The following is a 23,650-nucleotide window of genomic DNA, read 5'->3' on the forward strand; positions in this document are numbered from 1 at the left end:
CACCGGAGGTGGAACGCCTCCAGCCACCTCCAGGTTTCCTGCAGTCTTCACCTGGGCAGCAGTGGCTGGTGGTAGCTCTTTTGCGTGACACACTGCTGTCCCAGGGCTCCCGGTGCCTTCTCCAACCTCAATCCTGGTGGGCGCCGGTCTGCAGCTCTTCGTCCAGCGGGCGGCGGCCTGTGTGAGCTCTTTTGCAGTGGCGGCCGCTCTGCGGGACTTCTGGCGTCTTCCTCGTGTTTCTTGCTTTGGGAGCTCTTCCTCGCTCCGGCTAATTCAAGCTGGCGCCAGGGGGCAGGGCGGGGCGATGACGCAGCGAGCTGTGATTGGCTTGCCGTGGCCATCCCCTGCTGGTTGCCGATCTGTGAGCCCTTATTGGTTCACAGTCGGCGCCAAAGGGGCGCGTGTTGATTGGCTGAGTCTGAATCCACCAGGATTCAGACTTGCCATCATGTACGTGGAGCAGCGGCGCCAATCCACCGCTACCTCCATGCCCGCTGCGCCGGATGGGGGGTGGGATCACGACTGATCCTGGCCCGCCGCCCGGCCTGCTGCCGGGCCCCGCCGCACCCTCGAACGGGGCTGGGATCCCTCCGGATCCCGCCCCACTCTGATGCCTGGGGCTCCCTCTGACCCAAGGCATCCCCACCCTCCAGGCGTGGAAGGTGAGGATATCTAGTAGCAGGGTGAGTGACCGCACTGGTTCACTCAGCCCTGCTACACATGCGGTACTTCGTTTTGTAATGACAACGCGATGCACGTTACTCATGCTCACTATACATACAATTCACCATTCAGTCCGGTATCACATATTATATAATCATATCAAACATTTATAGAACGTGTTTGGCATACAGTTGTGCCGTAGAGCTGCCGCCGCTCTATGGTACAATTGTATGCCAAACATGCCGCTCTATGGCACAATTGTATGCCAAACATGCCACTCTATGGTACAATTGTATGCCAAACATGCCGCTCTATGGCACAATTGTATGGATAATATTGGATACGCATGCATCATTTGTATCAACAAATTTATCCAAACGTGGTTAATCCTTGTTGGGACGCCAATAACTTTATGTTCTTAATAAGCTGTCGCTCCGTATTAAACGTTCCATGTGAGTATGTGTAAGGTTACACGAGGTTAGCCAGAATGTCTCTAATGCCTCCACACACTGAGTTTTGCGGGATAACAAGCTTAATAGTCACCGTGGCAATCCCGCGGTTAGCGGCTACACCCAGGGGACGACTTCACGCAGATGTTACTGCTCACCTGGTAGGTACAGTCGGCGATGAGAGCCGGATCCTGTCAGAAACTTGGCTCAGGGTTCTTCTTCTTCATCATTTATATGGCACATCAAGTGTTCCAGCAGGGTCTGGACTTTTCGCCTCAAATTGAATACGGGCCGATTTCTGAAAAGTTTATCTGCACAGCTCCTAGCATTTACGTACTGTACATAGCTCTGAGAGTTTTCTTAGTGCATCTCGTAGTCCAAACCATGTACAGCAAACACATAAAACAATGACAGATTTAGTTGATATTATCTGGTGTCAAATAATGTTCAATGTTTATTCAGCTGTTTGATTAACTGCTTTGCGTATCACACATAATACTTCCCACGTGCAGCTGTCCCGAGGGCCACAGCTGATCCTTCCAATTGTAAAGAATTAGTTTGTCTGATTATGGATAACTACAGCCGGTACTGGTCAGCTGATCACAGCAGATAAATTGCACTGTGTTAAGTAACCACATGCTCAATAGTGTTCACTCTAGGTCCGGTGGCAGGCAGGGCGCCGGACCTAGAACAAGGGCGCTTATGCGTGCGCCCGAAAAGGGGGCGTGTCTTTATGACGCGTCCCCTTTTCGTCACTCTTGGGGGCGTGCTCAACACTTACAAACATGCCGGGCAGCCCCAAAGCACTGCGGTCACTGTGAATGGATGCCGGGCGCATGCGCCCAACACCCAATCACCGGTGGTGGCCGCTGCAATGCCGTTTTCACCACCCGTGGGACACTGTGGGCCGCGGGTGGAGACAGAACCGGCAGGCTGTTTCAGCGGGGAGCTGAGCTGGAGGGCAGGGTGCTTCCTGCCCTTCAGAAATAGAGCAGGGCGCGGCGCCCAGCTGAAACAGCTTAGCAGGAACGCTACTCAATAAACTATACAACCCTCAAGAATATCCACAGAGCAAGTAATACCTATTACAAGCACATTATGGAATCACATACATTTAAATACATAGATTATTTTGCATGAGGGTGAATGCAGATTTGAAAGTAGTAATCATGCAGGATGGAAATGGAAATAACATACCTATAAGGCCCCCGGAATCATTAGGTCTGGCCCTCTGAACTTTTTTCTGCTTGCCTCATTTGGCTAGCAGGGTACCTAGAATGGCACAATGCAGCCAGAATCTATGCAGCAGTGCCGCCTGGAGCATCCTTAGGATGCTTCAGACGGTCACACCTCTGCCCTTACAGCTCCCTGAAGCATCCTCAGGATGCTCCGAGTATTGCTGTAGTCATCGGTGATTGTGGCCCCGCCCCATGTGACATCACATGGATGGGGCGTGGTCTGGACTGGGGCCTGCGAATAATTTTATATATATCAAAATGGCCCTCGGCAGAAAAAAGGTTCCCCATATCACACTTAGGGGTCTATTTACTAAGCAGTGTTAGGAGACCCTGTATGCAGTCTGAAGGCCCCCATACATCAGCAATTGATTGCAGCAATCGTGCAATTTGCAATCAATTGTGTATAAAAATCTTTCCCTTTTTCAATCGATTGCAGAATTGCCACAATCGATTGAATAAAGGAAAGATTTTTATACACAATCGATTGCAAATTGCACGATTGCTGCTATCAATTGCTGATGTATGGGGGCCTTTACTTTTCTTTCTCATTGAGAGTTTCTGCAGAAGGGATGGGAGTCAGTTTAGGGATTGCAGAGCGGTTCTGCGGATGCTGACAGCTGGAAGAGGAAGATCATTCTTGCTGTTGCACTTAGAACAGAATGATGGACGACAATGACTGAATACACTGTCCTAATGCTGACAACACTAATGTTAGGGTAGGAGTCAGGGTTGAAAATATTGTCAACATACTGAATGACATAGAGTACTCTGTGGACATAGGGTCTCATTCAGACCCGGTCGCAAGCACCGATGCGCTCGCAACCGGGTCGATGGTTAGCCCTGCGCATGCACAAGCCCCGGAGCGAGAGAGCTCTCTAAAAAAGGGGCGGCTGTCGATGTTGATCGACAGCTCACCCCGTTTTGTAGGTGGGCCGGGGGTGGTGGTTTAAAGAACGGAGGCGTTCCTTAAACCGTTTTGTGGAGGCCGCACTGACATCATCAGTGATGTCAGTGGGGAGCTTCCTGCTCAATCAGAGCAGGAAGCTCCCTGGGGCTTGTGGCTGTCGAGACCCAACCTTAGGGTCTCGTCGCAAGCCCCGATGGTCGCGATGGTGTTCACTATTGCGACCATCAACCTGGTCGGTTGTTAAGCTGTGGGTGGTAACACACAGCTTACCTAACGACCAGGAGGCCGCCCTTCAAAAATGAAGCGGCCGCCCTCATTCAGAGAGAGCGATCGCTTCTTGCGACCGCCACTGAATGTGGGCCATAATGTAGTCATCAGTACAATTGCTGACATTTTGCTAAATCTCACTGAAGCCATGTGAGGGGGGTGGGAGATAGGGTGAGGTGGCAGCTGCCGCAGCAGTAGATGATAAGAGAATAAATAAGAGCTTTGGTTACACACCCTCAATGAAACGTGTTGCGTTCGCCACTGCGCCGTCATCAGATTGTGCGTGTGTAAGACGGCATTGCCAGGGAGAGATCCTTCCGATCAGTCTTGCAAAATTTGGCGTAATGTAGTCCGTAAGCTACAGCGGCTAGCACCCTCTGAAGATGGCGTTAGTTATTGGGCCGATTGGCTGTGAAGTTTACCAAGCTCTGGACAAGAGTATCTGTAGATGGTGTTACCCAATATAATCCTATAGGCTTCTATTCGGAACTCCCCCTGAAAGGGATCCAATTGGATCATGCCTAGCACCCCCCGCGACGTGCGCATGAACCCAGAAGTCCCTCTATCACAACGGACAGCTCTTACCGGGAGAGCTATTCTTTGCGACTTTTTGGCAAGGAATACATACGATTTACCAGCGGTCGGGATGCCGGCTGTCATAAGACAGACAGAGGCATCCCTTAGTTCAGAATCCCGACAGGGGCCGGTAAGTAATCTAACCCTCCCCTCCTAAACCCTCCCCAGTCGGGGCCTAACCCTAACCCAGCCCGGGAGGTCCCTAAACCTAACCCCCCCCGCATCCCCAGCCTAACTCTAACCGCATACTTACCATCGGGATGCCGACATCGGTATCTTGATCTCTTTGGGATGTCGGTGTGGGGATTCCGTCCGCCAGCATCCTGACCGCATCCCTACTGGCGATATCGCTGGTATGTACCCAATAAGTGGCAGAATGTACAGTATCGTGGTTGTGATGATTAGTGCATTACAACTATATAAACGGCCCCAACGCTCGCACACGTTTAGCTCTCTGATGGCTGGTGTTCTGCACACCTGATGTCTCTGACCATTACTGTACATGGGTTCTCTCTCCCAGGCTTCCTATGAGGCCAAGCCCGGCCCGGATGAATGAGCACATGGGCCTGGGGCCTACACTGGGAAAGAGAGGAACTGGTACCAGTGCTGTACGGGAGTGTCCAGAACCACATTGGTGTATACACCCCCTACACCATCAGCCCCACTGTCTGACCAAATACATGAAACTAGAAAAATGACATAAGTTTGTGAGAAAACTAGAAATACAATTTTCAAATGATGGTGGTGGGCCTGTTTTTATGTGGAGGCCTGGACCCGTAGCTCCATGTACTGCATTGTTAATCTGGTCCTGCTAGTAGCTCTGGGCATAAGAGGAGTGGGCGTACAGGTCATTATTGGCATGCTGTGACAGGAGTGTGTATGGCTGTATAGGCCCAGAGCTGTAACTACAGTTGGATGAGCCGTGCCACCTCCCACAGCGCAGAGCATAGGGGGCGACACCATCCCTGCCCCGTGGCACCTATATTTTGCAGTTGCCTGGAACGGCGCCCTGCAGCCTGGTGAGCCACCACAGAGATGTGCAGAGTGTCATTAGGATACTGGGCTCTCATCTTCTTCCTAGTATTGGCGGCCTAGCCGCGCCCTTCCTGACATCACTAGTTATTTATATAGTGCACACATAGGCCCTGATTCAGAGCCAGACGCTCTGACAGAGCACTCGCTCTGAATCAGGGCTGGGCTTTCATTTTTTTTTGGAACGGCCTCCTGGCCACTCGCATAGCTGTGGGTAACCACCCACAGCTATAGCGAGCGGCCAGGAAGATGATCGCAATGGTCAAGACCATCGGGCTTGCGACGAGACCCTTGTGGTAGGGTCTCGTTGCCACAAGCCCCAGAGAGATTTTGTCTCTAACAGAGCCGAAATCTTTCCCACTGACATCACTTGTGATGTCAGTGGGGCCGCCCCCAAACGGAGGTGTTCACATGGGAACGCCTCCGTTTGGGCAGCCACTCCCCCGGCCCGCCCACCAAAGGGGGCGAGCTGTCACTCAACATCGACAGCTCGCCCCCTTTGTTGCGAGACCCGGAGCGACGGAGTGCCCGTCGCTATCCGGGTCTCGCGCATGCGCACTGGCCCACCATCGACCCGGTTGCGAGCGCACAGTGCTTGCGACCAGGACAGAATCAGGCCCATATTCCGCAGTGCCACATGCTCTCGCACTTACACACTAGGGATAATTTTTCTTAGGAGCCAATTAACCTACCAGTATATTTTTGGATTGTAGGAAGAAACAGGAGCACCCGCAGGAAATCCACGCAAGCACAGGGAGAGTATACAAACTCCACACAGTTAGGGTTGTGATGGACCTTGTACCCAAGACCTCAGTGCTGCGAGGCAGTAATACTATCCATTACACCGTCCGTGCTGCCATTGTAGCTAAGAGACATGACTTAGCACGTGACTCGGGATGGTATAAGGGCGGGCACCGAGGAGAAGCAGATATGGAATGATGGGAGACATAGGTGAGTCTGGTGAAGATGTCAGCAAGAATGGAAGTTCCCAGGCGGTTTATTAGTTAGGAACGCGCCTGTAAATCACCAGCTGGGAAAAAAAATTAATTGGACTGCTTTAACCTCTGACAACTTACTAAATATGTGCGGTACACTGGATATATATCAAATGAGAAGCAGGCAGCTAGAGTACTGAAGCCTAGAAACATCCCATTGCCCGAGGCACTGAGCGCAGCTGGTCATCCCTGCCTCTATACTCCTGGCTCCTAGTCCCACTCAGCGTGGGCACCTGTTTGCTGGCACCTGCACTAAGATCACCAAACCGTTCCACGCTGGTTTCGCACACACAAGATTTGCTGCTGCAGCAAAACCAGAGACAGATTGAATCCAGAGCATAAGGTTCTATCCCCATCTCTGCCAATACACAAATCCTATCAGCCCCAGCCGCCCCTCTAATTCTCAGACATTTATTGTATTTCCAAGTGTGTTTATTTAACACGTTGTAAATATGTCGGCGGCTGCTGGCTTTGTAGGAGAACACTTCACAATATCCCGGCGGCACTCAGATGGAAATGGAAGACACGAAAGAGTTATCCGGCCTTCGCGTGAACACGTCGGATTTGCGTACAGCGTTACAGAGATTGGAGTCACCGTCCCTGCTGCGCAGCCTTTCTCCTGGTCCTTCTCGAATGGAGCATAATAGGAACATACAGTATTAATAAAACAATATTGAAATTAAATATAAATTACATAGAAAAAAAACAAAACATTTTTAATATGGTTTCAGGGGAACTTTGCTCAGAATGAGCCCCTGATTTTTCTCACTTTCACTTTTTTGTTACTTCATATATGAAATACTTGTTGTTGTGGCCGGACTGTTTTAACAAACTGCCCCAAAGACACAAACGGCCTCATTCAGAGGCGGTCGTTAGTTGCAAGCGGTCGCACTGAATCAGGGCGGCCGCTTGCATCCTGAACGACTGCCTCATTGTCGATCGCTAAGCTGTGGGTTAACACCCACAGCTCTAGCGACCTACATGGGTGATGGTCGCGATGGTCGCGACCATCGGGGCTTACGACCAGACTCTAGGGTTAGGTCTGGGCACCCGTAAGCCCCAGGGAGCTTCCGGCTCTGATTGAGCAGGAAGCTCCCCACTGACATCAGCAATGATGTCAGTGGGGCCGCCCCCAAACGGCAAGCGTTCCGGCGGGAACGCCTCCGTTTGGGCAGGCACGCCCCCTGCCCGCCTCCCAAACGGGGCGCGTTGTCACTCACCATCGACAGCTCACCCCATCTGCTGCGAGACCCCTAGCGACAGAGCGTCCATCGCTCGCGCATGCGCATGACGGATCCGACTCCGCCGTGCGCATGCCCAGTGGGGTAACATCGAGTCAGTTGCGAGCGCTCAGCGCTTGCGACAGACTCTGAATGACCCCCAATGTCCTGCTCCAAGTTCTCCAACAGGCGTTAGCAGCCCAGGAGAAACGTAATCACCTCTTTTGTATTTTAAATTTAATTTGAAAGGAATAACCTAAATAAACCCCCACATGCCAACTTAATTATATTTACAGCTCCCTCTTGTCCAACAGTAACTGTACAGTACTTGGCATGCATAAGATTTCATCAGATACAGACGTATTCTTATATATTGTTGCTCAAGCCGCGGCAAATAGCCCCATCACGGTGCTCCAGATCACAGGCGACTCAACCGCGCCGAGCGTCTTTCGCGCCCCAAAATGTGCGACTTATTCACAGGAATAAATCAACTAGGAGCGAAAAAACTACATTGCTAGTGCACACTGATCAATTTGATGTGCGACATTTGTATATACTGTACAGTATGTGTGCGACTGAGCCTGAGGGGCTTATTTAATAAAGGTAGGTTTTGGGTTTTTGGCCGTTTTTTCATCGGCTTTGCCAACTCACTATTTAGTAAATCAAAGAGATGGAAAAACATCCAAAAACCTGACTTTAAAACACTTTTGAAGATTGGGCCCACAATCGATTTAGTTTTACATAGACAAGGTGAGAAAATGCAGATTTACTAATGGTTGGTTTGTAAACCGACCTTAACCCGACCCAAAAATAACATATAACCCATCCAAACAATAGGCCTGTCTGTGGCAGGCGAGTTTGGAAGAAGCACTGCACAGATCACCATGATGTGTGCAGGCTTCATTACTGCAAACTGAAAAGAAAGAGTTACATTTAACAAAAAATTGAGTGGGGCCCCCAAATCAATAGAAAGCACCGGACCTCTCAGTCTGGGCTGTATAAGAAAATAGGGGGTATTTTAGTACAGAAGGTCCAATTAAATGGAAAATGACTGTAAGAAAGGAGCAAAATATGGCTCCAGTTGTATATAATAATAATCGTATCATAGTTTGAAACTGAGAGGAAACCAGTGGTGGATTGCGCAAACATTGCGTCTTGTGGCAGTCCTGGCGCCCAATCAGAGCAGCTCAATCTTCTCAAGAAAACAATTATTTATAATCACTTAGAAATGTTTTCACTGTTTAAGGAAGGTTCAGCGCAGTAGGCAGGTACATTCTGTAAAATGATAGGTAATAGATGATTGGTTGCTATGGGCAACTTCATCATTTGTCCACTTCTCCACTTAATACATCTTCACCTTAGTCATCTAACACATTGAAGAGATTTGCTTCCATTGGATACGACACAGAGCAGCTACTGTATATGAATGAAGTATTCAGGGAAGAATGCTGTGCAGATCTATGTTGTGTTATTGGAGCGCTCTGGAAGGTCCCCTCTAGTGCACAGTACTGCGTGGAAGTTATTAGAGCGCTCTGGAAGGTCCCCTCTAGTGTACAGTACTGCGTGGAAGTTATTAGCGCGCTCTGGAAGGTCCCCTCTAGTGTACAGTACTGGGTGGAAGTTATTAGAGCGCTCTGGAATCTGGAAGGTCCCCTCTAGTGCACAGTACTGGGTGGAAGTTATTAGAGCGCTCTGAAATGTCCCCTCTAGTGTACAGTACTGAGTGGATGTTATTAGAGCACTCTGGAAGGTCCCCTCTAGTGCACAGTACTGTATCAAAGTTATTAGAGCGCTCTGGAAGGTCCCCTCTAGTGCACAGTACTGAGTGGAAGTTATTAGAGTGCTCTCGAAGGTCCCCCCTAGTGCACAGTACTGGGTGGAAGTTATTAGAGCGCTCTGGAAGGTCCCCTCTAGTGCACAGTACTGGGTGGAAGTTATTAGAGCGCACTGGAAGGTCCCCTCTAGTGCACAGTACTGGGTGGAAGTTATTAGAGTGCTCTGGAAGGTCCCCTCTAGTGCACAGTACTGGGTGGAAGTTATTAGAGCGCACTGGAAGGTCCCCTCTAGTGCACAGTACTTGGTGGAAGTTATTAGAGCACTCTGGAAGGTCCCCTCTAGTGCACAGTACTGGGTGGAAGTTATTAGATTGTTCTGGAAGGTCCCCTCTAGTGCACAGTACTGAGTGGAAGTTATTAGATTGCTCTGGAAGGTCCCCTCTAGTGCACAGTACTGGGTGGAAGTTATTAGAGCGCTCTGGAAGGTCCCCTCTAGTGCACAGTACTGGGTGGAAGTTATTAGAGCACTCTGGAAGGTCCCCTCTAGTGTACAGTACTGCGTGGAAGTTATTAGCGCGCTCTGGAAGGTCCCCTCTAGTGCACAGTAATGGGTGGAAGTTGTTAGAGCGCTATGGAAGGTCCCCTCTAGTGCACAGTACTGGGTGGAAGTTATTAGCGCGCTCTGGAAGGTCCCCTCTAGTGCACAGTACTGGGTGGAAGTTATTAGCGCGCTCTGGAAGGTCCCCTCTAGTGCACAGTACTGCATGGAAGTTATTAGCGCGCTCTGGAAGGTCCCCTCTAGTGCACAGTACTGGGTGGAAGTTATTAGCGCGCTCTGGAAGGTCCCCTCTAGTGTACAGTACTGCGTGGAAGTTATTAGCGCGCTCTGGAAGGTCCCCTCTAGTGCACAGTAATGGGTGGAAGTTATTAGAGCGCTATGGAAGGTCCCCTCTAGTGCACAGTACTGGGTGGAAGTTATTAGCGCGCTCTGGAAGGTCCCCTCTAGTGCACAGTACTGGGTGGAAGTTATTAGCGCGCTCTGGAAGGTCCCCTCTAGTGCACAGTACTGGGTGAAAGTTATTAGAGCGCTCTGGAAGGTCCCCTCTAGAGCACAGTACTGGGTGGAAGTTATTAGAGCGCTCTGGAAGGTCCCCTCTAGTGCACAGTACTGCGTGGAAGTTATTAGCGCGCTCTGGAAGGTCCCCTCTAGTGCACAGTACTGGGTGGAAGTTATTAGCGCGCTCTGGAAGGTCCCCTCTAGTGTACAGTACTGCGTGGAAGTTATTAGCGCGCTCTGGAAGGTCCCCTCTAGTGCACAGTAATGGGTGGAAGTTATTAGAGCGCTATGGAAGGTCCCCTCTAGTGCACAGTACTGGGTGGAAGTTATTAGCGCGCTCTGGAAGGTCCCCTCTAGTGTACAGTACTGCGTGGAAGTTATTAGCACGCTCTGGAAGGTCCCCTCTAGTGCACAGTACTGGGTGGAAGTCATTAGAGTGCTCTGGAAGATCCCCTCTAGCGCACAGTACTGGGTGGAAGTTATTAGAGCGCTCTGGAAGATCCCCTCGTTGGAGTTTCAGTATTATGGTGTTACAGTACTCGCCACTGACAGAAACAAGTGGTGAACCGAGCGAATGTTGGTCAAATGGAGCTTTGAAGCTCAGTCAGAGAAGTTTGTTTTTCTCACCAAGGAGATCCTGTCTTATTAACAACATATACACACATATATATATATATTGTAACTGAGTAGTGCTAAAAATTATATCATCACGGAATGTAAAGAGAGTTTGTCTGAACTTCGACCCCTCCCACCCACGCCAGTGATGTCACCACTCAGAGGGTTCTGGCATAGCATGCATCTACAGTCTCCACACACACCTGTTATTTCCCAAACTTACTCATCACATACCCCTCTCATGATGAGCACACAGACGCTCCTGATAATCACCCAATAACAGCATCACAGCATTAGCCACAGCCAGACATGTCTAACAGTATAGAGGAAAGGGATAAGGCACATTGGGGTGCACGTGTCACATACAGAGAAGACAAAAAGCACTCTGCAGGGGAGAACAGGCGGGGATGTCCCAAATACTACAATGAGAACAATGAAAAGAATAAATGTACTGCTAAGATACAGTAACCTATATAGTAACTTCAAATGCTAATTAGAGAAACAGACTTTGGAGGGGAGGAGAGAGCTAAGGCCGGTAAACACTAGATGAGCTGGTGGGGTGCCAGCATCGCCAAGTGCATACACACTCGCCAATGCTGGCAGCGACAAAGCGACGGCGGGGGCCATGCTGCATTCAGCAACATGGCCCTCACTAACCACGATGACCGGGGGGACCTGCATGCAGGTCCGACGAGCGATGTCGCTGACAACACGCAGGAGCGCGCATCGTCAGCGACATAGTGGGTTCACACTGACCGATGTGCCCCGATATGTCGCTCAGATCGCCGGATCGGACGACATATCGATTAGTGAGAGAGAGTAGGAAAGAAACAGAGAAAGCGAGAGAAATGCTGGATATGATGTGTGTGCAGGTGGTGATATTGCAGAGTGATATACGCACACACCTGCGGAGGACTTAAACTACTGTAAGAACAGCCCAGTTACTTAACCAGTATAATAGGTACAGCCGTACTCACTGTTACATGCACACTGGTGATGAAGTGGAGCTGGGCTCTATAGAGCTGGTGAGCGTATATGTTACAAACCGGTAGCGGTGCAGGGATGCTGGAACAGTTTTATAGCAGGTATTACCAGGTTCTCTATAGGATCTGTCACTCTACAGAGTAAAGACAAGATGGCCCCTGCACATGCTCAGGAGTGAGCCCGGCAGCCATCTTGGAACAGGGCGTGAAGTGTCCCTGGAGGGACAGGAAGACTGGAGACTGCGCAGTAGCTCACTCCTCTTTCAACAAGTAAAACCCAGGCAGTGCCAGGGACAGCATCTAGTACATCATACATATCAAAATATCCATGTTTAAATGTAGTTGTTAAAACTATGACATTGCACCCCCATGCAGTGTGCTGTTATACTGTATATGGCCACTGGGTTTTTATTTTTAAATGTCACTTGTAAAACATTTTAGTATTTATAATTTGTATTCTCTTCCAGGACCGCCTGGTGAAAGGGGTCTTCCTGGTTTGCCCGGTCAGAAAGGAGACCAAGGGGACATTGGAGCCACAGGCTTAATGGGTCTCCGTGGATTTAAAGGTACGTTCCATTTATTTACACTTCCTGTTCTGTACAAAAACTTTTGCCCACTGGTGTAAAATTGAGAGGATTTTTGGTTTATTTGATCACACATCTCTCTGATTATAAAGGTTAATTTGGCCGATGGAAGTTCTCCCCGGGAACCTCCCCTTCATACCTTGTGTGTGCTCATAGTAACCAACCAGCTTCTAGCTAGCATTTATCAAGTGCGGTCAATAAAATGATAGCCAGAATATGATTGGTCGCTATGGGGCAACACCCCCATTTGTCCTGGCTGGAAATTTAAAATATTTCCCCCGTGGTTCAATTTCTGGCACTGATAAGTTCCAGCAAGGCAGAACTAGGTTAAATATATATGGGCAGTGCTTTTTTCTTAAGGAAAAAGGTGCCCGGTACCTAAATCTTAATTTCTGGCTATATCTTTGCTATTAACAAATGGTTCTGGGTGCAACTCCCCCCCCCCCCTAAAAGATGTGATTTGTGATCTGCATATCCCCTCTCCTAAGTCCCTATAAGAGTATTGAGACATTGCTATTACTACATTCCTTCATCGCTGCCTGAGAAAGCGTCCAGGCGCTGTGAAATGCGTCGCCGTTTTAAGTCAGAATTTTATTTTTCTTTTATATTTTATTTTAATGCATAATTGTTTACTTGTAATACTGTTAGCGGGATGTACTAACCTTGCGGAGTGCATCCCGCCAGATATCGAATTGTTACTGATCGCATATGCACTAACATATGCGATCAGTACCGCAAAGGACAGCTCTTCCGATAAGAGCTGTCCTTTGCGATCAGCGCTGCGATGTGGAGTTCCGCGTTTATGCTCCTGAAGTCCATCTGCACACGCGCAGATTGACGCGGCGGCCACAGGGCATGCTGGGAGGGATCCAATCGGATCCCTTATACCAGCGTGATGCGGTAGAAGCCCTTAGGCTTCTATAAGGTAACTCCATCAAAGGCTGGCGTTACCCTCCGCATCGGAATCTCGGTGGCCAGCCAATGATACATATGGAGGATGCGGTAAAACCCCGAAAACTGGGTTTTTACCACATTTTCCATTTAGTACATCCCGGCCTATGTTTTAAATTATTTTAAAATTATTTGTATATTTAATTATTCCTCTAACCATTGTTGTCTACAATAGTGAAAACGATTTTGTTATTTTAAAGTTTCATTTATCCATGACCATAGTGAGTTGTATTATGATGCAATTAATACCCCTTTCAGATATACAACTCGGGAAATTTCCTGCTCAGACCCGGGAATTTCTCCTGTGCAAATTCCTGGGTATTTGGTAGAGACCCCCCTTTCACACTATATCGTCTACCCGGGAAATTCCCTGGTAGACCCCTTTCAGACTTAAGCTGGGTTTTTCTACTTACCTGTCTCTCTTCTTCCGTCTGCTCCTCCTAGCCTATCTCCTCTCTGGCTGATGATGATGATGTCATCATTCAGCAGCCAGAAGCCGGCCAATCATAATGCAGATTTTTATTTTTTATTATCATATTTTTAAAATTTATTTTAATTCCCTGGTGGTCCAGCTGGAGTGCGGGCGGCCCGCTGTGGCACAGCCGGCCGGCGCTGGTGAGCAGCAGTGCTGAGCGTCCTATAGGACGCTCTGCGCTGCCACTCAAAGCAGCAGCGCTGGACACTCTGCGCTGTGAACTATATGTAAAAGCCTTCCCGGGTAGCACCATTCAGACAGAAGCGGGGTAAAAAAACCCTGGTCGATTGCAGGGGCGGCTACCCGGGAAGGCCAAATTTCCGGGAATCTCAAGATGTCTGAAAGGGGTATAATCTAACTAATAAATAATTTGATTGTTGATTATCAATTTTTGTTAGGTCATCCCTTATTTGCGTATTGCAGCCCCTATTTCATGTTTGGGTAAGAGGGTGTTTGACCGTTTATGTCTAAAGTGCGGATTACTACCTGTAACAGTCCTATATTACCCGGCTCCCATTTGTGGACAGTAAAAGACTACAGTAGTTTTACATAGCGCAATTGTCACAATGAAGTTCTGATCTATATAAAGTGCCCTTCTCAGCGCCGGTGATGCTCTCCGGTTTTTAATTCTACTAATCTTGCCAGACGGTTATGTTGCAAAACAGTGTCCTTAACTTGCACCTAAATTAACTTTCCCCAATAAAGTTTATGACCCAGTAAAACATCACTAAGCACAGATGACACGATGAGATTAGAGGTCGGGTCAGAGGCGCACGCTGGAGGGTCTGACAGTGTTCCGGGACAATAGAAAAACAAATACAATTAATACAGACAGTCTTGAGAGAGAATTAAACAAACAGTGAGTTTCCTGGCTTGGAGCATTGGAGCAATGCTTTCCCCCCAGCACAGTCCTGATCTGATTCCGTTACACAGACTGAGGCAGCCTCACAGTGTATAAGGGGAACTGCGCAGTGAACGTCCGTTATCTGAGCGTGACAAGAGCCTATAGTAACCATGTTATATCATATGTGACCTCTTTACAAGGAAGGTGCCAGGATCTAGTCACTGTCCACATGAAGGAGATTTAAGGCCACCCGATCGCACCGTGTGTGGGGACCACCCGATATGCACCTTGGGATGCGATGGCCGACATATCGGGCGGTCCTCACACACGGTGCGATCGGGTGGCCGATATACCGGCACCCCCCTCCCCCACCCGCATAGCGCTGCATGAGATCATACATCGCATCCTCAGATCCTATGTGCAGCATGTAAGATCTGGAGGCGCGATGTACGATGCCACGGGCGCACCGGCCGATATCATGCCCACACGCGGTACGATATAGCAGCGATATCGTACCAATCCGTCGGATCGGCTGCTACATCGCACCGTGTATGGGCGGCTTTACAGTAGATGTCACAAGCGTGGAATGCACTGAAAATGTATATAATGCTAGCGAAAGCGTATTACAAAGAACATAAACATACAGAAACACACATATAGGGTGCGCTTGTATGCTGTATGCTTCCGCATTGAAAATGCAAATATAAAATGCGCGAAGCTAAAAACAAAAATTGCTATTTCATGTTCATTCTGAATTGCGTAGCGTGTTAGTTGCGCCCGCATCACGCTTCAGCCGCAGACTACAGCCACCTCGGTAGTTATCATCGTCTATGTGAGGCCAGTCAGTAACTGACCACAGCTTGAGAAAGTCGCTATGATTGGTTAATATATATATATATTTTTTTTTTGTGGCACTACAGGCCCTAAATGCCAGGGCATGCTGAGACTTGTAGTGCTACAAGTGTCAGCATGCCCTAGCAGCCATTTTTATGCTGGTCTTATAGCATACTTACCGTCTTTCAGATTTTCCTGCATGGAGAGGAGATGCAGGTGGGCGGCGACAGACTATGCGCATCATTTAGACCCGCTAAATGTCACGATTATCATAGAATTGCATCATTAGGCCACGCCCACGTCACTAGGAAGTGGGTAGAATGCGGGAGAAGTGTCTACTCTTTCCGGGTGTGCGGGGGGTTACATGAAAGTACTGGGGAGCCTCCCTCGGGTCCCGGGAGGGTAGGCAGGGGCGTATCTATAATGGGTGCAAGGTGTACCCATAATATTATTTAACTTTCCGAAGTCCCAGGCCGGCGTGGGGGTCCGGCGCTGTAAAACGACAGGAAAATGTTCCCGTCGTTTGCGCATGCGCAGTACAGGGAAAATGGCCGCCACGGCCATTTGTCTGGTGACCTGTGCGTACACTATAGACTCTGGGCACACTCTAGTGCCCAGAGTCTATAACTCCGGCGCTGGCCGCACACTGCTCAGTGCGCTGCCGGCCGCCGAGCGGAGAGGAGGGGGCCCGTGTCGGAGACTGCACATGGACCCCCTCCACTCTAGAAACGCCCCTGAGGGTAGGCAAGTATGCCTTATAGTTCTATAGCATACGTGCCCACTCTCTCAGGAGGCTCCCGAAATTGGGGGAGGGTTCCCGAATCATGGGAGTGGCAGCCCTCCCACATGCTGCCATCTGCTTGAGTAAGGTGGGCAGAACTTGTGGTGACGCCATGTGCAATTAATCCTGTCACATTAGCTCCACCCCCCACGACGTAATGCCACAATTTGCAGCAAAAATGTTGCTGGGGCTCTCTCCCTCTTGGAGATGAGTCCCCTAATATCAGTAAGTATGTTTTCTACTCGTACAGTATGTGGCTGCCAGGGCTTGCTGGGATTAGTAGTACCACACAGAAATATGCTATTATTTTACTATTTAATGCATTATTATTACCCAGAAATCTAGAGATGTTGTGAGAGGACACAGTGATTTCATCACCAGGCTGTTTTTTTCCTTTGTGGGGATAATTATTTTTTTATGTTTAGGCACTAAGAGGGGGGGAGGTTAAGTTTAAGTACTTGGGAGGTAGAGGTAGAGTTAGGGGTAGGGAGAGGGTTAGGATACTGACTGATAGGTGTCGTTATCCTAACCATGTCGAGTTGCCGGCGTTGGAATTTTGACAGCCGGAAACCCGTACCCAACCCCTGCTCATTACCTCGTGAAATAGGGGGCGGGGGGCAATGACTCTATTCTCAGCAGACCACTGTGTCCTGCACCCCACTGTGAGCATTGGAGGTTTTAACCCAAAAGTCAGCAAACATGTGCCAGCCTACCTGATCAGGTGTTACAGCATTATACAGTAAGTGCCATCAGGCTCCACCATACATAAGCATACGGGGGGCCTCTGCTGGAGACACGTAACGCTGCCGTTGTTATAGCAGTATCCCCGCTGCTGGATTGTCAATGCAATAACGAGGCAGACTCTTTAAGGCTTATGTACTAACCTTACATATATTGGATCTGGGTCACCAAGTCACCTCAATCTCTGACCCCCCCACTCCGGTCCTGCCCTCTGCTCTTGGGGGGGGGGGGGCTTATATATGCAGTAATCCCTCTTTTGGTACTTGTATGGCTTATATCAAACAACCTTCGTAGTGCGCCCAAGATGGCTGCCTGGTCTGGTACGCCCGTGGGCGAGATGAAAAATAACGCAGCATGGGTACAGTATCGAGACAGTGACTTTAAAAGCTTTATGGAAGGGCTTACCTGGCCAATTTATTAACGAGCAAAAAGCCCTATTGTCATCGAAAAATGGGTGTTTTCCTCAGTGGTAATTCATTTTCTTTCTTTCATTGCACTATAGATGAAAGGCTTATAGCTGACAATGGCTTCCCCAGCCCTTTCCATGGGCAAGTATATAGAACAAGTATAGCGGCGGTACCCTGGAAATACTTCCACTGCCCAAGCAGAGTAGCCGGGCCTGCACATGAATATATACCCAAAGACTGGCCCAGCCAAGCGGTAAATTAATCCTTTCCACTCCATGCCAAATTCGCTCAATTCCCTCAGAGGGGATGTAGTTCTGATCCCAGTGGTTGGAATCCTGACACCAGACAGAATCTCGGCACTAGCATCCCAACCGCTGACATCCCAACGGTAAAGTATTGTTGTGGTTAGGGTCCGGCTGTGCGGGGGGGAGATAGGGTTAGGCTGCGGTGGGGGGGTTACAGTTAGGCTGCGGAGTAGGGTTAGGTTTACGCTGCTGGGAGGGAGGGTTAACTTTAGGCTTTCTCTCCTCAGATCTTCCCTCCATTATCCTAGGTGATTTTAATATTCCTATAGACATTCCCACAGAATCCTCTGCAGCTAAACTCCTTACCCTCACCTCTTCATTTGGTCTCGCCCAATGGACCTCATCACCCTCCCATGTGAGTGGGCACTCACTTGACCTGGTCTTTACTCACCGTTGTGATATTTCTGATTACTCCAATTGCCCATTCCCCCTCTTTGACCATCACCTTCTCTCTTTTAATTTATCCCTCTCTCCTTCCCCTCCTATAACTCCTAAGGCTTCCATTACTAAGCGTAACATTGAGGCTATTCACACTGTTGCTTTTTCCTCCCTGCTGGACTCTCTTCTCTCCCCTATCATTTCTCTCTCCTGTCCTGAACAAGCTATTTCCCTGTACAATTCCTCCCTTACTTCTGCTCTTGATTCTGTTGCTCCGGCAATAAATACTCACCCTCGCAGATCCACACCACAACCCTGGCATTCCAAATGCACCAGATACCTACAAAAGTGTTCAAGAATTGCAGAGCGTCAGTGGAGAAAGTCATGCTCTAAGGCTGACTTCCTCCATTTTAAATTTATTCTCTCTTCCTACAGTGCTGCCCTGTCTCTCTCCAAACAAACATATTTCAAGAACCTCATCTCCTCCCAGTCCTCAAACCCCCGGCGTCTCTTTGCCACTTTCAACTCCCTCCTCTGCCCTTCCCCTCCTCGCTCTCTGCCCTCGACTTTGCCACCTACTTTACATCTAACATTTACTCCATACGTGAGGACATCATATCCCATCAGACCCTCAGCACTCCTCCCCCTCCCTGCCCTTACCACCCCTCCCCTTCTGTCTTACCAACTCTGACATCCTTCTCCCCTGCTTCTGGAGAGGAAGTCATGGCCCTTATCCAGTCCTCCCCTCCTTCCACCTCCCCTCTTGACCCTATCCCTTCCCGTCTCCTCTCCCACCTGTCTCCTTCTGCCTGTTCCCATCTGGCTCACCTCCTTAATCTCTCCCTATCATCTGGCACTGTCCCTTCTGCATTCAAACATGCTCTTGTCTCCCACATTCTTAAAAAACCTACCCTTGATCCTAACATACTTTCCAACTATCGACCCATCTCTCTTCTCCCTTTTGCTTCCAAACTCCTTGAGCGTATTGTCTACAACCGCCTTACCACCTTTCTTTCCTCTCACTCCCTCCTTGACTCATTTCAATCTGGCTTCCGATCTCTCCACTCCACTGAAACTGCCCTCACGAAAGTCAGCAACGACCTCCTTGCTGCCAAATCCAAGGGCCACTACTCTCTGCTCATTCTCCTTGACCTCTCTGCTGCATTTGACACTGTAGACCACCCTCTCCTCCTGCAAATCCTTTACTCTCTCGGTTTACATGGCACTGCCCTCTCCTGGCTTTCCTCCTACCTCTCTGATCGTTCCTTTGCTGTGTCCTCTCATGACTCCTCTTCCCCCCCACTTCCACTAACAGTAGGAGTTCCCCAAGGTTCTGTTCTTGGACCTCTCCTTTTCTCCTTACATACATCCTCTTTAGGTGAACTCATTAACTCCTTTGACCTCCAATATCATCTCTATGCTGATGATACTCAAATTTACCTTTCCACCCCCTCGCTCTCCCCCTCGCTCCTTACCCGTATCTCCAATTGTCTCTCTGCTGTCTTTTCTTGGATGTCACAGCGCTTTCTTAGACTTAACATGTCTAAGATTGAGCTGATCATCTTCCCACCCTCTTCCACTACATCACTTTCCACAATTTCATTATCCATTGATGGCACAACTATCTCCTCTAGCCCCAAAGTACGCTGTCTTGGAGTTATCCTAGACTCCTCCCTCTCCTTTAAACCGCACATTCAGCACCTCTCGCAGTCCTGCCGTTTTCACCTAAAAAATATCTCCAGGACTAGACCCTTCCTCACCCAGGATGCCACTAAAACCCTCATCCACTCACTGGTCATATCCAGATTGGACTACTGTAACCTTCTCCTAGCTGGCCTCCCAGTCTCTCACCTCTCTCCACTACAATCAGTTCTCAATGCTGCTGCTCGGCTCATCTTCCTTTCCAGACGTTCTACATCTGCTTCCCCTCTCCTTCAAGCCCTACACTGGCTCCCCTTCCCCTTTAGATGCCAATTCAAGGTTCTTACATTCACCTACAAAGCCCTCACCAAATCCTCTCCTGCATACATTTCTGACCTTCTCTCCCTTCACACTCCCGCCCGCCCACTTCACTCAACTAATGCATGCCGCCTCTCTTACCAACTGATTACTTCCTCCCACTCCCGCATCCGAGATTTTGCCCGTGCTGCTCCCTACCTTTGGAATGCTCTCCCTCTCCCTATCAAACTCTCCATCTCTCTACAAATCTTCAAACGGGCTCTCAAGACCCACTACTTCATCAAGGCCTTTCAGCACTCATCCTAACCCACCTCATGCTCTTTCCTTCCTATCTTCCCCTTCTGTGTCATGCCTGTCTGTCTGCCCCTCCCCTTAGAATGTAAGCTCTCATGAGCAGGGACCTCTTCCCTCATGTGCTTCTCTTTACATTTTCTTCTACTCCTTACTCCCCATAAAGGCACCTAACACCGGACTGCCAACTCCCGGCAGCTTATTGTGAGTGCTTTAATCGCTATTGCAGCAATGTATATAAGTCGTGTCCTTGTCTTTCACTGTAATGTACTGTAAGTTAATGTTTCTTGTTCACCTATTAGTTCTATGTACTATGTAAGGTGCTGCAGAACACTTGTGGCGCCATATAAAGTATAATAATAATAATAATTTAGGCGTAGGGTTAGGCTACTTACCGGTAGGTGTCGGCATTGTAACCCAGTCAGGATGTCCGCGCCGGGATCCTGAGCACCAGCATCCCGTACCCAAACCCCTCCAAGATATATTGTAGTACTGATTGTTATCACTGCTTATCGATGCTAAAGGAGACCCATTGATAGGTATGTAGATATAGCGCTGCGATAAGAAATGTTAATGATCTGGTCTAAAACCAGATGATTATAAAAAGGTCCCAGAGTGACTGACGCGTTTCTCAGTGTAGGCTTTAATCAGGAAGTGCTGTGAGGGATGGGGAGTCTGGAGGTCGGGAGAGAGGCTGATGTAAAGTACTATATAGATGGGGTGCAGCACAGGAGAAAAATATGAACACGAATAGGAACAAGTTTATGGTAGGACATGAAAGGAGACTTTTCCTGCGGGATCGGAGATTGCAGAACACCTGTATTTGCTATAGACAGAATGACTGCCAAATCCGATTACTGCAGTAATAAATCAGTGAGCAGCCAGACCGTTGTGGTCAGTAAAGTCACGTCTACCCTATAACTCCATGTCCCACGGCACGGGCGCACTCTGCAATGGAAACAGTCAGACCATGGGTGACGGAAACTAATTTAAATCATATTTTTGACCAACCCTAACCCTAATTGGCTAACAATGCTGTTTTCCTCTCCTGAACAAAACCACCTCTATGGACGAAACCATCCAAACTACAACGTGTTTTCTTCTTGTGTTTAAAGCCCTTTAGTGTTTCCATTTCGGGAATATTCTATGATGTGTATTTCTCAGAATAACCATAGTGTTTATAGAAATGAGTGAAATGGACATGAATAGAACTTGCCAAACCCAGATTATTTGGTAGCCAGGAATTTTAGGTCATCTTGACTGGAAATTGTTTATTATTTCTCCGCCAAAAGAAGTGCGATAGTTTTATGACTATGAAATAAGTGTGGCCTCTCTTAGCTGTTGTTGTTCTTTGCGTTGTAATGTCCGTCCATGGTGACCCTAACAAGTTGTTCTTTGTTCCGACTCCTGAGCCTCTGACTGTAAGAAGCGTGACATTGAGGCTATTCACACTGTTGCTTTTTCCTCCCTGCTGGACTCTCTTCTCTCCCCTATCATTTCTCTCTCCTGTCCTGAACAAGCTATTTCCCTGTACAATTCCTCCCTTACTTCTGCTCTTGATTCTGTTGCTCCGGCAATAAATACTCACCCTCGCAGATCCACACCACAACCCTGGCATTCCAAATGCACCAGATACCTACAAAAGTGTTCAAGAATTGCAGAGCGTCAGTGGAGAAAGTCATGCTCTAAGGCTGACTTCCTCCATTTTAAATTTATTCTCTCTTCCTACAGTGCTGCCCTGTCTCTCTCCAAACAAACATATTTCAAGAACCTCATCTCCTCCCAGTCCTCAAACCCCCGGCGTCTCTTTGCCACTTTCAACTCCCTCCTCTGCCCTTCCCCTCCTCGCTCTCTGCCCTCGACTTTGCCACCTACTTTACATCTAACATTTACTCCATACGTGAGGATATCATATCCCATCAGACCCTCAGCACTCCTCCCCCTCCCTGCCCTTACCACCCCTCCCCTTCTGTCTTACCAACTCTGACATCCTTCTCCCCTGCTTCTGGAGAGGAAGTCATGGCCCTTATCCAGTCCTCCCCTCCTTCCACCTCCCCTCTTGACCCTATCCCTTCCCGTCTCCTCTCCCACCTGTCTCCTTCTGCCTGTTCCCATCTGGCTCACCTCCTTAATCTCTCCCTATCATCTGGCACTGTCCCTTCTGCATTCAAACATGCTCTTGTCTCCCACATTCTTAAAAAACCTACCCTTGATCCTAACATACTTTCCAACTATCGACCCATCTCTCTTCTCCCTTTTGCTTCCAAACTCCTTGAGCGTATTGTCTACAACCGCCTTACCACCTTTCTTTCCTCTCACTCCCTCCTTGACTCATTTCAATCTGGCTTCCGATCTCTCCACTCCACTGAAACTGCCCTCACGAAAGTCAGCAACGACCTCCTTGCTGCCAAATCCAAGGGCCACTACTCTCTGCTCATTCTCCTTGACCTCTCTGCTGCATTTGACACTGTAGACCACCCTCTCCTCCTGCAAATCCTTTACTCTCTCGGTTTACATGGCACTGCCCTCTCCTGGCTTTCCTCCTACCTCTCTGATCGTTCCTTTGCTGTGTCCTCTCATGACTCCTCTTCCCCCCCACTTCCACTAACAGTAGGAGTTCCCCAAGGTTCTGTTCTTGGACCTCTCCTTTTCTCCTTACATACATCCTCTTTAGGTGAACTCATTAACTCCTTTGACCTCCAATATCATCTCTATGCTGATGATACTCAAATTTACCTTTCCACCCCCTCGCTCTCCCCCTCGCTCCTTACCCGTATCTCCAATTGTCTCTCTGCTGTCTTTTCTTGGATGTCACAGCGCTTTCTTAGACTTAACATGTCTAAGATTGAGCTGATCATCTTCCCACCCTCTTCCACTACATCACTTTCCACAATTTCATTATCCATTGATGGCACAACTATCTCCTCTAGCCCCAAAGTACGCTGTCTTGGAGTTATCCTAGACTCCTCCCTCTCCTTTAAACCGCACATTCAGCACCTCTCGCAGTCCTGCCGTTTTCACCTAAAAAATATCTCCAGGACTAGACCCTTCCTCACCCAGGATGCCACTAAAACCCTCATCCACTCACTGGTCATATCCAGATTGGACTACTGTAACCTTCTCCTAGCTGGCCTCCCAGTCTCTCACCTCTCTCCACTACAATCAGTTCTCAATGCTGCTGCTCGGCTCATCTTCCTTTCCAGACGTTCTACATCTGCTTCCCCTCTCCTTCAAGCCCTACACTGGCTCCCCTTCCCCTTTAGATGCCAATTCAAGGTTCTTACATTCACCTACAAAGCCCTCACCAAATCCTCTCCTGCATA

General features: G+C 48.8%; 1 protein-coding gene across 1 annotated transcript in view; it reads left to right on the forward strand.

Moving 5' to 3' along the window:
• Positions 1–12,343, forward strand: part of LOC148442496 (scavenger receptor class A member 5-like) — a gene marked incomplete at its 3' end in the record, with an annotated part of 223,590 nt that extends 211,247 nt beyond the window's left edge. The window contains exon 6 of the mRNA XM_088463890.1: positions 12,245–12,343. Coding sequence (XP_088320016.1) covers positions 12,245–12,343 — 99 coding nt within the window. The remainder of the gene's footprint in view (positions 1–12,244) is intronic.
• Positions 12,344–23,650: the final 11,307 nt, after the last annotated feature.

Source organism: Taudactylus pleione, unplaced genomic scaffold, assembly GCF_031769625.1.
Source record: "Taudactylus pleione unplaced genomic scaffold, aTauple2 ptg001494l, whole genome shotgun sequence".
NCBI classification, from domain to species: Eukaryota; Metazoa; Chordata; class Amphibia; order Anura; family Myobatrachidae; genus Taudactylus; species Taudactylus pleione.